The sequence below is a fragment of the Microtus pennsylvanicus genome, chromosome 12, assembly GCF_037038515.1.
Source record: "Microtus pennsylvanicus isolate mMicPen1 chromosome 12, mMicPen1.hap1, whole genome shotgun sequence".
Classification (NCBI taxonomy): Eukaryota; Metazoa; Chordata; class Mammalia; order Rodentia; family Cricetidae; genus Microtus; species Microtus pennsylvanicus.
The window spans coordinates 35,293,071-35,308,004 of record NC_134590.1 but is presented as its reverse complement, the minus strand read 5'-3'; the positions used below and the strand labels follow the sequence as shown (position 1 = coordinate 35,308,004).

The window sequence follows — 14,934 nt, the reverse complement described above, 5'->3', positions numbered from 1 at the left end:
TTACCACTTTCCATTTATTACTGTAAGACAGGGGGAACTAGAAGCTTCCCTTTGAACTCCGGAATCTACCTGTCTCTTCCCCTAGTGCTGCAGTTAAGACAAATACGAGTATGCCCAACTTTTTACATTGATACATTGACTTGAACTCTTTGTCTTCAAGCTTGCTGTGCAAGTGATGTTAACCATGAGCTATCCCCCTAGCCTCCAAGCATCACTTTTATGTTACAAAGAGGAAAAGGATGGTAATATTTTTTAAGAGAATAAAATTTCTGGGCTGGGCTTTTTTTTGCATGGTCATGTAAGAAGTACCCTTTTCATTTTTGTGGCTTCATACGCTTACTCTTTTGTTGACTAGAAGGTGTCATATTAGTATAGCCCTTTGAAGCCTGACAGCAGACCTTGTAGGGCGATAAATAGAAGAAGGTGTTGGAAGGGAGCATCAAGTTGTGGCCCTGGATTATCAAAGAATACACTTTATTAATCAAGCATTAAACCATTTGGTTCTTTCTTAAGCTAAATATTGTTAAGTTTCCTATTATGATTTTTGTTTAAGAATTTTTTATTTTTACTTTACAAACTGTGATGGAGTAGTTTAAGAACCATATTATTTAATTACTGAATTTTTCCAAAGTTTGGTTCATCTTTGTCCTTTAGCTTGTTACATCAAGATGTTAGATGTTCTGTTTTTTTATTTAGGGCACTTTTGCTTCTTGACTGTCTAAATCAACTGTTCTCAACCTATGGATCACGAATTGAAACGTGCATGTCAGATATTTACATTATGATTCATAACAGTAATAAAATCATAGTCATGAAGTAGCAAAGAAATAATTTTGTGGTTAGGGTCACCACAACATGAGAAACTCTGTTAAAAGGGTCCCAGCATTAGGAAGGTTAAGATCCACTGGACTAAGTGGTAGTTAATCATAAGTGGCTGTTGGTGATGTGTTATGATTAAAGGGCAGTCTTCATGAGCAGAAGATGAAAGAAGCCAATCACCTCGCTGCTGTGGAGATCTTTGAGAAGGTCAATGCCTCTCTGCTGCCACAGAATGTCTTAGACCTGCATGGGCTGCATGTGGATGAAGCTATAGAGCACCTGACGGCAGTTTTACAGCGGAAAACAGAAGGTAGGAATGTGCTCATGTCTTAGTGTTGATAGACCTTGCCACATGCAGAGGATATCTGTGCAGACTGGGGCTATCTGTGATGTTAAGATTTCCTTCTCGGAATTATTTATATCCCGTAAAGAATGAGGTCCAGTGTAATGTGGGAATCCTCTGTGACTGATAAGTGGGACTTGTCTTGACTAGCGTCTGCAGTAGACGTTTGTTCAGTACAAAAGTAAGGAGATAGGTTTTTGCAGAATTGCTCCCACAGGCAGGCTGTCTACGTGCCTGCAGTGTCCCTGCTCCTTCCTTTGCTGGTGTCTAGTCACACAGGTCAGGAGGAAAGGTTCCACCTGTAATTTCCTAAATTCTGCATCTTCCCATGGTCTTCAGCTAGAGATCTTGAAGTGTCATGTTGGCATAGCATCTTGCTTCATTTTCATTATCAGTTGGTAGTGTTTCATAGAAAGCTCAATCTATTTGAGTTATCTCGAACACTGATACTGGAAGTCATCTGTTTGTCATTACTGGAGAAATTTTGAATTATAAAGATGCCCTACATTGTCATACTTTATCTGTACATTTATCAGTTCAGTCGTACCACTTGTGATAAAGTAGGATTGATATGCAAGATTGAAAATTCATCAACTTATTCTGAGACATTGCAGCTATGTTGAAGAGGCTGCAGAATAATATAAGAAATGCCCACAGACCAATGAATCCCATAGCATGTGCAGGCGGTTTACTGTTTCTCATTTTTAAAATGCTTCCTATTAGACTTCTCTCAATCTCTTCTCTACCTTTCTTTTCTATTGGAAATCAACATCGTAAAATTTATTCTATATCCTTCCTACCTGTTAAAATATCTCCTCTATATATGCAGTACCTCTCTGTTCAGTATATATAATTCCTTTTCTGTTTTCTCCATCTTATTTTTTGAGGTGGGCTCTCTTACCAACCTAGGACCTTGTTGATTTCCCTGGGCTGAATAGCCAGCAAACCCAGGGACCCTTCTGTCTGCATCTTCCCAGTGCTGCTATTGCAGTCAGGCACAACTCACTGCTCTGAGCTTTACATGGGTGCTGGGTATTGACTTCAGGTCTTTGTGTTTGTGTGACAGCACTGTATTTTACTTTTTAAAGATTTAATTATTCATGCTTTATGTGAATTAATGTTTTGTTTGCATGTATATCTGTGTAAGAGTGTCAGACTCCCTGGAACTGGAATTACAGACAGTTGTGAGCTGCCATGTAGGTACTGGAAATTGAGCCAGGATCCTCTGGAAAAGCTTTACTCTTAACTGCTGAACTGTCCTTCAGCCATCCATCTCTCCAGCCCCAAAACATTTTTGTTTTGTTTTGTGTTTTTTTTTTTGAGACAGGGTTTCTCTGTCTAGCTCTCCCTGTCCTGGGCTCTCTATGTAGACCAGGCTGTCCTCGAACTCACAGAGATCCGCCTGCCTCTGCCTCCCAAGGGCTAGGATTAAAGGCGTGTGCCGCCATATCCATCAAGTTATAATTGTTTTTAAATTTTGCATTTGTTTGCTAAAATTGTTTTGTAGTCTTCTTACCTCAGTACTTATATTTTTTAAAATTTATTTTATGTATATGAGTATTTTGCTTGCACGAATATGTGTACTATTTGTTTGCCTGGTCAGAAGAGGGCGTGGGATCCCATTGAGTCAGAGTTATGGATAGTCGTAAGCCTCTGTGTGTGCTGGAGCTGAACGTGGGTCCTCTGTAAGAGCAGCGAGTGCTTGTAACTGCCAAGTACCCCAGTACTTTTAATAACTAGAATCTTGGCCTCGAGAGATGGTGTTGTGTGACTCTGGGAGATAAAAGCAAATGCTCAGCCCTGATAGAGAATCCATGACAGAAAAGCTACCACCTCCACCAAGGCTTACTTGGTGAATTAGTGAGTTTATTGGGGTTACTTACAGAAGTATGAATGAGATGTCTTGGATGAGGTGGCCCCTCTCCCCTCATATATTTTGAGTCTACAATTGCTGGGAATGGGAAGGAATAGGAGATGTGGCCTTATTGAAGGAGGTGTGTCTGTGGGGGTAGGCGGTAAAGTTTCAAGGCCAGACCATGCCTAGTTAGCTCTCTGGCTCTTACTGTTGGATAGTGATGGAAGCCCTCAACTACTGCTCAGCACTGTGTGTGCTCACTGTCATGGTGGTCATGGACTGTAAGTTCTGAAACTGTGAACTCCCAATAAACTTTCTTCCATAAGTTGCCATGGTTACAGTGTCTCTGTCCAGTAGATAGAAAAGTAAGACAATGAGTGGGTGAGGGGTTACTTTAAGAGCAAAACAGATGCCATGGTAGTATGACTTACCCATCACAGTGTAGCAATGTTGATAGCTGTCACGCTGTACTTTAGATCTCAGAACTCATTCCTGCAGTTGAGAAGTTATGCCTTTTGTTTGACCCACATTGTTTCTTGTTCTGCCTTGAACCACTCCAGGAGTTTGACCTTTCAGATTCCACATGTAAGTGTCATCATGCAGTCTTTCCTTTTAGTCTTAGTGAAATGTTTTCCCCTTCCTTCTTTCCTACATGCGTGTGTGTGTGATGCGTGTGTGTGTGTGTGTGTGTGTGTGTGTGTGTATGTAAACAGAGTGTAGTACTCTGTTTAATGGAATTTTACTTGTCCATGAAGATGAAGTTCTCATACATGGATGAACTTCTAAGAATGCTACATAAAAGAAGACCAGTACAAAAAGTGACATTTACATGAAATGTCCTTAGAGACAGAAATATTAGTGATTGCTTGGGTTGGAACTGGTAATATGAAGTAACTGCTGACCGTCACATGGTTTCCTTTTGAGAGGAGGGAATACTGGAAGCAACAATGTTGATTGTGTAGCTGTAGCATTGTTGATATGCTAAAGAACCAAAAACGACAAACACTACTGAATAAGGGTTTTTTATTTTGTTTTGAGACAAGATGTCACTAAGTTGCCCAGGCTGGTGTAGCCAAGGTTGACCCTGTACTTGTGAACATCCTGCCTCAGCCTCCCAAGTAGCTGCAACTAAGGCTTTCATCACCAGGCCCAGCTGAACTGTAAAGTTTGAAAATGAAGAACATTATGTTATGAGAATTTTATATAAATAAAAATTTATAGGAAAAAAGAGACTTTGGTAACTTGCCCAGGGTAGTGTTTGTTCAGATCCAAGGTGCAAATAGTTTTCTGAAGCCAAAGCCATCTGTGTGTGCTTGTGCGTGTCTACCCCTTACCACCAGATGGCAGGATTGCTGAGTAGAAGTGTCTGGGGCTGGGAGGACTCTGGGGGTATCCTTGCATTAGTTTTAGCCATCATATAAAAGCACTTTCTAAACTGCGGATGAATAGAGACATCTGTGTCCTGTGTGCCTTGTGGGTGAAGTCCTACCCACCTGTGAAGTCTTTCTACCCTCGGATAAACTGGAAAGTCGAGAGTCTGGATGCAATTAGTAATAGGGATTCATGGGGAAGAGGAACAATACATTACCATGAAATACAGTCAGCAAAATAAAGACTGGAAATCTCAGATAAAGAACTCTAATTTTTAAAATTAAAAGTAAAGAAAAATAAAGGGAAGGAAAACCTTTGGGTTTATAACTACTTAAACATAGATCAGATTGGCACAGTGGTGCATTCCTTTAATCCCAGCACTCAGAAGGCAGAGACAGGCGGATCTCTGAGTTTGAGGATGCCTGGTCTACATAGCGAGTTCCAAGTCAGCTAGAGCTGTGTAAGTAAGATCGTGTCTGAAAGTAAAAGAAGCAAACATATCAAGTGGGACATGGTGGCTCATACCTGTAATCTCAGCTCTTGGTAGGGTGAGACAGGAGAATCACCATGAATTCAAAGCCAGCCAGGGCCTATAAGAGAAAAAACAAACAAACAAAACAAAACAAACACGAAACGTTAATCAGCTGAATGAAATGTTATTTCAACTCTAATTTAAAAAAAAAAATCGCAGCCGGGCAGTGGTGGTGAACACCTTTAATCTCAGCACTTGGGAGGCAGAGGTAGGTGGATGGATCTCTGTGAGTTCGAGGCCAGCCTGGTCTACAAGAGCTAGTTCTAGGACAGGCTCCAAAGCTACAGAGAAACCCTGTCTCGAAAAACCAAAACCAAAACAAAACAAAAAGATTGCTCCATAACACGTTTCAGGTAATTGGAGAACTGTCATTAATAAGATGAAAATTGAGTGGGTTTTTGTTTTTGAGACAGAGTTTCTCTGAATGGTCTGGAACTCACTAGGTAGACCAGGTAGACCAAGCTGGCCTCAACCTCACAGAGATCTTCCTGCCTCTGCCTCCCAGGTGGTAGAATTAAAGGTGTGCACCACTGCTTGGCTTTTTACAATTCTTTAGAGGAGTTCTTTTTTGGGAATCATTTGAGCATTTGTAATTTAAAGTTATTAGCAATCTGAATGTACTTAAGACTAAGTTAAAGAGTGTTTCAGAGGTGATAAATATCAGGAACAGTCTGTATTCTAGACAGTAAGCATGTACATTAGCTAGACAACTCTCTTTTGAGCTGCTCCGGGTTTGAAGTATGTGAATCACCTGGAGAGTCTTTTCAGAGCTGTGCACTGTTAGTAGAGAGGTGATGGGGACCGACCTGCCTGCTGAGGCAGAAGTGAAAGTGATGAGAATGGGTTCAAGAAAATTAAAATGAAAGCTTTCAGTTTGTCTCGAGATCGGCCCTTCTTGTGTAGGCAGCCCAGGCTGGCCTTGGACTCATGACTCTCCTGTCCTAACAGCATAGCCTTTTAGAATTCCGAGCTAGTTGGGTATGGTGGTCCAGGCAGATCATTGTAAGTTATAAGATAGCCTGGTGTCCATAGTGAATTCCATGTCAGTCAGGGCAATACGGTGAGACCCTGTCTCAAATAAGTAAATAAATAAATAAAATTATAAGCCAAGTATTGCCCTGTATATAATGAGACTTGGAAAATAATATTTTGGTTCCATTTTATTAAGGTAACTTAATGAACAGAATGAAATGTTCATAATGTTTTATACTAAAGATAAAACTTAGGCTATTTATGAATGAGAAACAAATTTGTTATATCAAGTACTTTATTATTAATAGGACTTTTTGGTTTTGTTGTTGATATTCTATAGAGCTGTTGTTGATTTCAGGGTTTATATATTTACCTTCTCAGGGTTAAATATGAAGTAGCAACTGCATTCTTTAAAAGATCGGTGTTTGCCGGGCGGTGGTGGCGCACGCCTTTAATCCCAGCACTTGGGAGGCAGAGGCAGGCGGATCTCTGTGAGTTCAAGACCAGCCTGGTCTACAGAGCTAGTTCCAGGACAGGCTCCAAAGCCACAGCGAAACCCTGTCTCGAAAAACAAAAAAAAAAACAAAAACAAAATAAAAGATCGGTGTCACTGGGTGGTGGCGCACACCTTTAATCCTAGCACTCAGGAGGCAGAGGCAGGTGGATCTCTGAGATTGAGGCCAGTCTGGTCTACAGAGTGAATTCTGGGACATCCAGGGCTACAAAGAGAAATCCTGTCTCAAAAAACCAGAGAGCACGCGCGAGAGAGATCAGTGTCATTCAGTATTTCAAAAAGTTCTCTTCTGGGAAGAATTTAACAGTGGATTATATTTGATAGTAGGGCTATGTTAAAATTAGATTTGCCAATAATAGCCAGCTGTACCTGGAAGACAATCTATAAAGTAATGACTGTTATCATCTCCCTTTCCTAATGTGAAGAAAAACAGGCTTGCGCGTGGTCACACACAGTTAATTTGTGGCAGAACTGTGTTTCATACTGGTTTGGTTGGCTGTAAAGTACTTCATTAATAAGGTTGTTAGGGAGATTCTAATTCACAAAAATATGTCTTTAAAGCATTGTCTGAGTCCATGTGTGTAATAACTTTTAGATATAATTAATATTGTTGTCATTATTATTCAGAAAGACTTGTAGAGGATAGAAATTGCTCTCCTAACTTGAGCTTACTATTTTTCTTTCCTGGTAGAGTCTCACTGTGTAGTGACTCAAACTCATCTTGTACTCCTGGCTGCCTCCAAGTCTACAACCTATGTCTCTCAGCTTCTGCTGTCAAGTGTGTGCTGCTAGGCCTGGTCCTTATGGCTTTCAATGATAAACTGTTTTGGGTCTCTCTGTGGTTTAAAAACAAATTTTAAATCTCCTAAAACACCATGAAAGTAATTTCATATGCTTTTGAGTAGATTTTGTACTGAGAATGTAGAAAATTATTTTAACTGTTCCAATTCCTATTTTAATAGAATTTAAGCAGAATGGCGGTAAGCCCTACCTTTCTGTGATTACGGGGAGAGGAAACCACAGCCAGGGAGGAGTTGCCCGCATCAAGCCAGCTGTCATTAAATACCTCACAAGCCACAATTTCAGGTGAGTGCAGGCTTCTACTGTGCTTATATTCAAAGCTAGTACGTAGTCCAGCTATTTGATGTCAGTCGCAGATCAATAATTAGAGAATAGCTTTTCTTGCTAGATGTGTTTTGTCTGGTAGATGAGAAATCAAAGGAAAATAAGGCTTTTGTCAGTGATGATCTGCTAAGACTTTCTGTCATTTTATAATTTAAATTTATAAAAACAAAATCTTCTTGTATTCCTTTGTAATGTGCTACCCCACAGAACTAGATACATGAGTCTTAAGACTTGCTCATTTTGAAAGACAGAGTGTGTGGGACACTGGCTGAAATAGTTATAATTTGGGTATGTTTAAACTTTAGCAGAAGTTCTAAGTGAATGATAAGTCCTCATAAGTTAAATGCATTAGTAATTTTTATTGACAGATATGAAGTGTCCCTTTTCCCTTGTAGTCTATAATAGAAACTGACAAGAAAAATTCCAAGTATAGATTCTTTGAGAATACCACTTCTCAAGTCTCTCCCCTTTCTTCCAGTCTTCCAATTTCAATTAGTGTGAGACTTTTGTATGTGCTGTGCAATGAGATATTACTTGGTGAAAGTTAGAAGTCTCTCGGGACTAGTTCTGCAGTTGAGTTGGTTAGGCTAGAGCTGTGTCGTATTAACAACTGTCTCAGGTACTGGTGTGCCTCTTGAGGTTGACACAGGACAGTTTACAGCCTCACATGGCCAGACGAGCGAGACTCGTCTATGTATCAGAGCGCTCTCCTTGGTGCGTTCTTGATGCCCAGAAACAATGGAATACACCATCTTCTCTCTCATACAGCAGGCTCTTCCTCAGGAAGGTCAGATTCAGGATTGAGAAGTTTGGAAAAACTGTAAATTATATTGACCAGTGATCTAGGAATAACCCACAGCTTTAGGATTGTTTTTGCTTTGACCATAAGTCATTATTGGTCTTGGATGTTAATAAAAGATGCAGTGTTAGTAATAAATTAAAGTATAGGTCATTTGAATTGATTAAAAGATTTTTTTAAGTTTGAAATGTTTACATTTTAAATAACTCTTTTCTCATTTCCACAGGTTCTCTGAAATTAAGCCAGGGTGCTTGAAGGTCATGCTAAAGTAAGATTTAAAAGCCCTGACTTAGAGGCATGAAGATTTATAGGCTGAAATTGGTTTTATCTGTAGTAATTCAGTCAATTCTACTCTCAGATGTGTTTTATTAGGAATATAAAACAAGAAAAAGGTTTCTCAGAATCCAAGGAAAGTTTTTTTACTGGATCAATTCCAGTCTGTTACTTGGTAAAACATTAAAAAGAATTTTTATTGATTATAATATGCCTAAAAAATTATCACCTGCAGTTTAAAAGTCTTAAGTACTCTAGTTTGTTTTTAGGAGAAAACACAAAACAAGAACAATGAAAACACTGCCTTTGTGTTAACCGTTTCCTACTAGAGAAGTCTGTAGAAGCCTGTGAGGGGCACTGTGCTTTTGAAACCTGGTTCCTGGCTCTCAAAGGACTGGGTTCAAAATAGTAAAGGGGGAGGATGATCAGCAGAACACGGATTCTTTCTGCTTTCGAAGCCTGTCACACAGAGTCACTTGACGTTGCTGTCCCATGCAGATGGGCGGACACTCGGTTATCCTTTCCTCTGTGTCTCTGATCTTGATCCCTTCCCTCTGTGCTGTTCTGTGCTGTGCATTTCCTGGGAGGAAAGCGGGGTCTGAGACTAAGCTGCAGTCTCAGTTCAGAGGAGGAGATTGCCTACAGGACTGCTTGTGGACCCATCCGAGAGTTACTCCAGACAGTGCTAAGTGGCTGTTTTATACTTGTAACGTCATTTCTAAGCTACGTGAGTTAAAAATCCTATTGATATAAGTGTGAAAACATACTTTGGTATAACTGTAAAAGAAACCCTTGTAATTAGAAAGATTTTTTTACCTTTATTTTGAAAAGGAGCCAATTTTCTGAAAGAAAAGTCTCATTGGCTTCTGTTGGGCCAGTGTCCTGTTAGAATGTAAATTTCCTTTATACAGACTTAGTATGGTGAAGTGTAATTTTTCTATAATGAGATAGTAGTTAAAATAAATTTAACTTTGGATATACAGAGTATTTTCAACATATACAGTGTTTGCAAACAATTATGTTGCTTTTTATTTGGCTTACAAAATCACCTTCATCAGAATGCGGCATTGCCCTGCACTGAAGAATACTAACAGACAGAATGAGCCCCCAAAGAACAGATATGTTAGCGGGAATAAAGCTCAAAACCACGTTCTTACATCTTGTGAATCATGCTTTTAAAATAAGAGCCTTACCATTGAATTTTATTGCCATAAAAACAAAAATCCATGTTTATTACCTGCAAATGGTTAGTGATTACTGATATTCAAGTAGTTATATTTTTAGACTTGTAATAATTTGTTTTAAAAATTGCAGTAGTGTCTCACTTTTTGGTAGTGCTCAGAGGTGTTATATATATTAAAAAAAAGCAGTTCCCTTTTATAACTTAGTACAAAAACCATAATCAGTAGTTACTGAAGTAAGCTTATTTCTGTTTTCAGGTTAATACGATTTAAACAGTGAGAAACAGTATTAAACCTGCAGTTATTGGAGTGTGTGCAGCTACATACTCTTTTTCTGTGTTTTATATTTTTCATCTTTTAAAAAACTCATATTTGAGTACTTGAGATAGTCTTATTATATTACTGTGATTATAATTAATAAGGGAGCAATGAGGAGAAGTACAAGCCTGGCGCACTGTGGTTGGAGAGGCCAAGGGGAAGCAGCTGTCTTGATGCTGTGCACGGCCTGATTCTGAGAAGTCCGGCCGTGGTTCTGTGTGATGGAGTGACCTAATAGAGACCTTGACGTCACTACGCACAGCAAGTCAGCCACAAACTCACAATTCTTCTGCCTTACCTGCCTAAATGTTAAGATTATAGATGTGCTTTGCCATGCTTGGCTTCCTATTCCTTAATTATTATCTATAAATACACAAAGCTTGAACATTATACATATATACATATATATATTTGTAGTCCCAAAATTTCTCCCCACCCTACTATCTGGTATTGTCTAAGCAGTTACAATTATGAAAGAACATTCTCTGATCTTTCTTTTGCCAATCTCTGAATCTCATGTGCCAGCCAAAGGTAGATATTTTGGGGATCATGGGTTTTTTTTTTTCTCCACTTCTAAATTTTGTATGTCAGAAGTAAAGATGGTTTAGAAATAATCCAGGTTAGAAGAACTCTTTGTAAACCTAATGTTTTAAAGCATTTTAAAAGTACAGGATTTCTTCCAAAACCTTGGAAGCTCTCGGTAGCAGTTCTATACATCTAATAGTCCGTTGTTGCTGTCGGCCCGTGTGAGAAGAGAATGGACAGGACACCGCGGTGGAGTGCAGCGGGGCCAGGGCCTCAGGACCGTCCAGCCCATTCCTGACTCCTGGGAGACAACCTGAGCATGTCTTCTGACATTCATTAGCTCTTCATGTGCCACTGTTATTTTTGAGTTGAAATTTTCTTCTGTTTATTAGTATTCCCACACTACTTTTAATCCTGTTTTTAAATACGGTCCGTATTACATGGTGGAACCTGGGGCTGAAATGATTGTATTCTAACATATATGGAGAAGGAAAGCTTCCAGTTCCTTCGGGTGGTTTCCTGTCCTTTGTTTGTTCTTTTTCTCTTTAAATTCAAGTGTTCTGTTTGCTTTAGAAGGACACGTGTAATGACAAGGTTAGTTATTTCTGAGCTGGCAATTGGAAACTTTTGAAACTCAAGAAATTGTTCTGACAGTGTTTTAGCTGCTCTCAAAAAAAATGTTTGAAACAGACAAAAATAATGTGTGCTGTTTTTTCCGAGTGCTTTTCCGTTGTGCAATGAGGTGACATTTGATAATGCTCTGTGCTGTGCTTAAATGTTGCTTATTTTTAATTACTTGTAAAGAAAACAGATTTAAATGTCTGTGTGGCCAAAACCAAGTGCCATTTAAAAGGAAAAGCAAGGTGATGTAGAATGTATGTTAATGGTGCTTATTTTTTAAAGTGTAATTTAAGTTTACAGTATTACTTGGGAATAGAGAAGCAAGGCTAGAACCTCTGTGTCCTAAGGCCTCATGACCTCAGTTAGATGATGACGACGTTCATTCATTGTGTCCTCACAGCTGAGCGGTTGACTTCTGTGGTCAGATGATGAACCTGTTGTTATTGTTGTTTACCCCAGACGTCTCATTACTGTGCCACACTGCAGCTAGCGGTTGAAGAGAGACTATAAGCTGCTCAGACAGTATATATTAGAAGCAATGTTTTTGTTTGTACTATAAAAACGTGATTTTTGCTGTCAACTCTGTACTTTTTTATTGAAAATGTTTATAACTTTGCTTTTAAAATTTCTTATGAAACCATTTGCAAATTACACACTTAATTTAATAAAATGCTTTAGTCACAGTCCAATGTGAAGAAATCTTTCGTTTGATGTGGAAGCTTTAGTGGCTTTTATATTAAGGAATATTTTTGCATGTATCTTTGTGATTCTCTGGGAACAGTGTCATAAAGTTTCCATTTCTGTACAACTGTGCCAGCTTGTGTTGCTTTTGTAAGTGGGTTGGTTCACATTTGGCCTAGAGAAGCATCTCAGCCTTCTCGTTTTACACCCTTGCATTGTCTAACTGACATCAAAATTAGGAGCTATTATTTATGCCTATTAGGAACACAAATAATACTCTTTACATCAGCTTTATTCAGCTCAAAAAGCAAAATAATTTATCAATTATCAAGGATGTTAAAATATTTATCCAGTGAGTATTTATTGAGCACTTGTTCTGAAGATACAGTGTAAGACAGCGTCTACCCATAGGTTTATTATGCTCTCATCAGTTAATATGTGTGTAGTGACTTACAGTGCCTAACATGTTCACACATGTTTACTTGTGGGTCTCTAGGGGCTCTTCTTACATAGATGGTGCTACCCCAGTTCAACTGATAGAGACACACAGGACTAGAAGAGTTAACTGATCCCTAGTGTGTAACAGCTGCATATGTCCTAAAAAAAAGAAAAGTGAGCTAGGTATGGTGGTCACATCTTTAACCCCAGCAGTCAGGATGCCGCATAGGCAGGCAGATCTCCATGATTCCAAGGTTAGCCTGGTCTCCATAGCTGGTTTCAGAAGAGACAGCGGTGGTGAGACCCTGTCTCAAATAAGAATAATTAAGAAGAAGACAAGAGGACAGGGTGGCTGGTTAGCATGTTTGAAAATCTCCCATTTATGAAGTTGCCTTTGTCCTGTATCTACAGAAAGCCAGTGTTTAGGGAGCACCAAGTACTGCAGACACAACATCATGACTTATTTCTCTCTTGATGTTAGATGCCAGCAATAAAGACTCAAGAGTGGTGTGAGCTCTCTCTTCCATGAGGCTTTCTGGAGGGTTTAAGTCCTTGTGGTTTTCTGCCATACTTGGGCCTCCAGCCACTTCATTTTGTTGGAAGGAGGTCGGGAAGTACAGTAGGCAGCGCGAGCACTCTGGAAGGTTGTTTTTGGAAGCTGCTGTAGGACATCTCTGTTTGCATCTTATTAGCCAGAGTGTAGTCATGTGGTCACATGTACCTTCAAGAAAGGCTGGGAAGGCACCCACTTCACACTGCCTGCCCTCTGTTCAGCTAAATTTTGAGTGTTTTCTTGGAAGAAAGAAAATGAATAGTCTCTGCCTTGTCATTTTTACTATGATACATAAATATGTAGATATTAGTGCTCACTGTGTTTCTTTAGCAAGCGGTTGATAATTTCTAAATACTGAAGAGTAATAAGGAAAACCTACAATGTTAACTGTTTTGATTTTAAGTATTTTGGTAATTTTAATAATATATCTGAGGAAATGGCTTTGGGGTTCATAACTTAATTGCTAACAGGATCACTTTGATTTGACAACTTAGTTGTAGCGACTAGGTGAGGCCTGTAGGTTGTTCTTGTGATAATGCTTAATATTACCCTGTGCCCCCCTGTTAATTACATCCATCTAAAGTGTTAACATTTTTTAAAAAAACACCTGAGAAATTTAGGATGCCCTCTAAAGAAAATGAGAAGTATTACTAGCTCTTAACTGTGGGAGTAAGTCCTGCTCTCATCGCAAGAGGACTTGAGGACTGCAGCCTTGCGGTCTTCCTTAGGAAAAGACTTAGTGACATGGCTTTCAGTCTGTGCTCCCTGAAGGGTTCTTAAGCCTAATCACGTTTCTGGGATCGCTACACCAGCCTGACCTGTCTAATATGAGAGATGTACATGTTTTGTATATACTTGGACTTCACATTGGGGACTGGGGACAACTACAGATCTGAGTGAAGGTATTAACTCTCTGAAAACATCGCGTAGTTGGCAAGTTGTTAGGGTTATGCCAGAACCAGGTGAGATCACCCTTTCAGTCGGTGCCTCTGGTCACAACTCAGTTTGAACTTGGGGTACGAGACTGACGACAAAGCCCAGAACACTTGGGATTGGTAAGAGACACCCTCAAAAACATGAGCACCCTAAAGGACTTTCTCCTTGAAGGGATGAGAACAAATGAAATACTTTTGTCTTCCCACTCCAGAAGGATGCAAGGAAGATTGTCTTGGCCATGAGCAGAGGTTTTAATCTTTGGTTTTCACATATCAGTAGCCTAAAGACATAGAACGCATGGTAGTAAAAAGCAACACCCCTCACCGCATCCTCTGCCCCCCAGTGGCTGTGAGCTGAGTTTAAGTGTTCCCAGACTGCTAATGCCATTGTTAGCTACCTGGCAGAGGCTAATGCAGATCTCAGAAAACTCACCTTCATTGTTGAAGAAGAAGCCTAATGAAGCTTTTGTACCCAGCAATTTCTGGGAATTGTGGAAGACTGAACTAGCAAATCATCGGGCAGAGTCACCAAAATACAGAGAGCAGGAAGCAAACAAGATGATTTCTTCAAATCCAATTTCATGAATAAAACCACACAGATGAAGGGAGGACTTAGACATCAAGACTTGAAATGTGTCAACCGCTTGCAATCTGTGGACTTTATTTGGGTACTAGCTCAGCAAAACAAAGCTAAGTGTACTACAATAAAAGACATCAACAGTGTGAACACTGAGTGGATACATAATTACTCTGAACCTTTAAGAGTCTACTGCTTCAACAGTGCTTGCCCAAAAGGATGTGGTTGACATTTGCTTCAGATGTGGTGGGCAGAGAACCAGTGCTGTGGACTGGTGGGAGAGGCCCAGGAAGAGGGGAGGGAATGGAGAAGGGGGTAGGGTTACTTATGAATCAAGACTGATGTGCACACTGTTCTAGCACTTGAGAGGCAGAGGCAGGAGGATCATGAATTTGGAGTTACCTTGGGCTATATAGAGAGATCCTGTCTTAAAAACAAGATCAGTTTGGCAAAATAAGTTAGTTACTGTTAAAGATGGCATGGGTATTATCTACTATAATGT

General features: G+C 39.6%; 1 protein-coding gene across 5 annotated transcripts in view; it reads left to right on the top strand.

Annotated features, from left to right (window-relative positions):
* The window catches only part of N4bp2 (NEDD4 binding protein 2), a 59,102-nt gene extending 47,171 nt beyond the window's left edge, over positions 1-11,931 (top strand). For all 5 annotated transcript variants that reach the window (XM_075943340.1, XM_075943338.1, XM_075943339.1 and 2 more), the window contains 3 exons: positions 961-1,129; positions 7,369-7,492; positions 8,557-11,931. In XM_075943340.1, coding sequence (XP_075799455.1) covers positions 961-1,129; positions 7,369-7,492; positions 8,557-8,602 — 339 coding nt within the window. In that variant the 3' untranslated portion in view covers positions 8,603-11,931. The remainder of the gene's footprint in view (positions 1-960; positions 1,130-7,368; positions 7,493-8,556) is intronic.
* Positions 11,932-14,934: the final 3,003 nt, after the last annotated feature.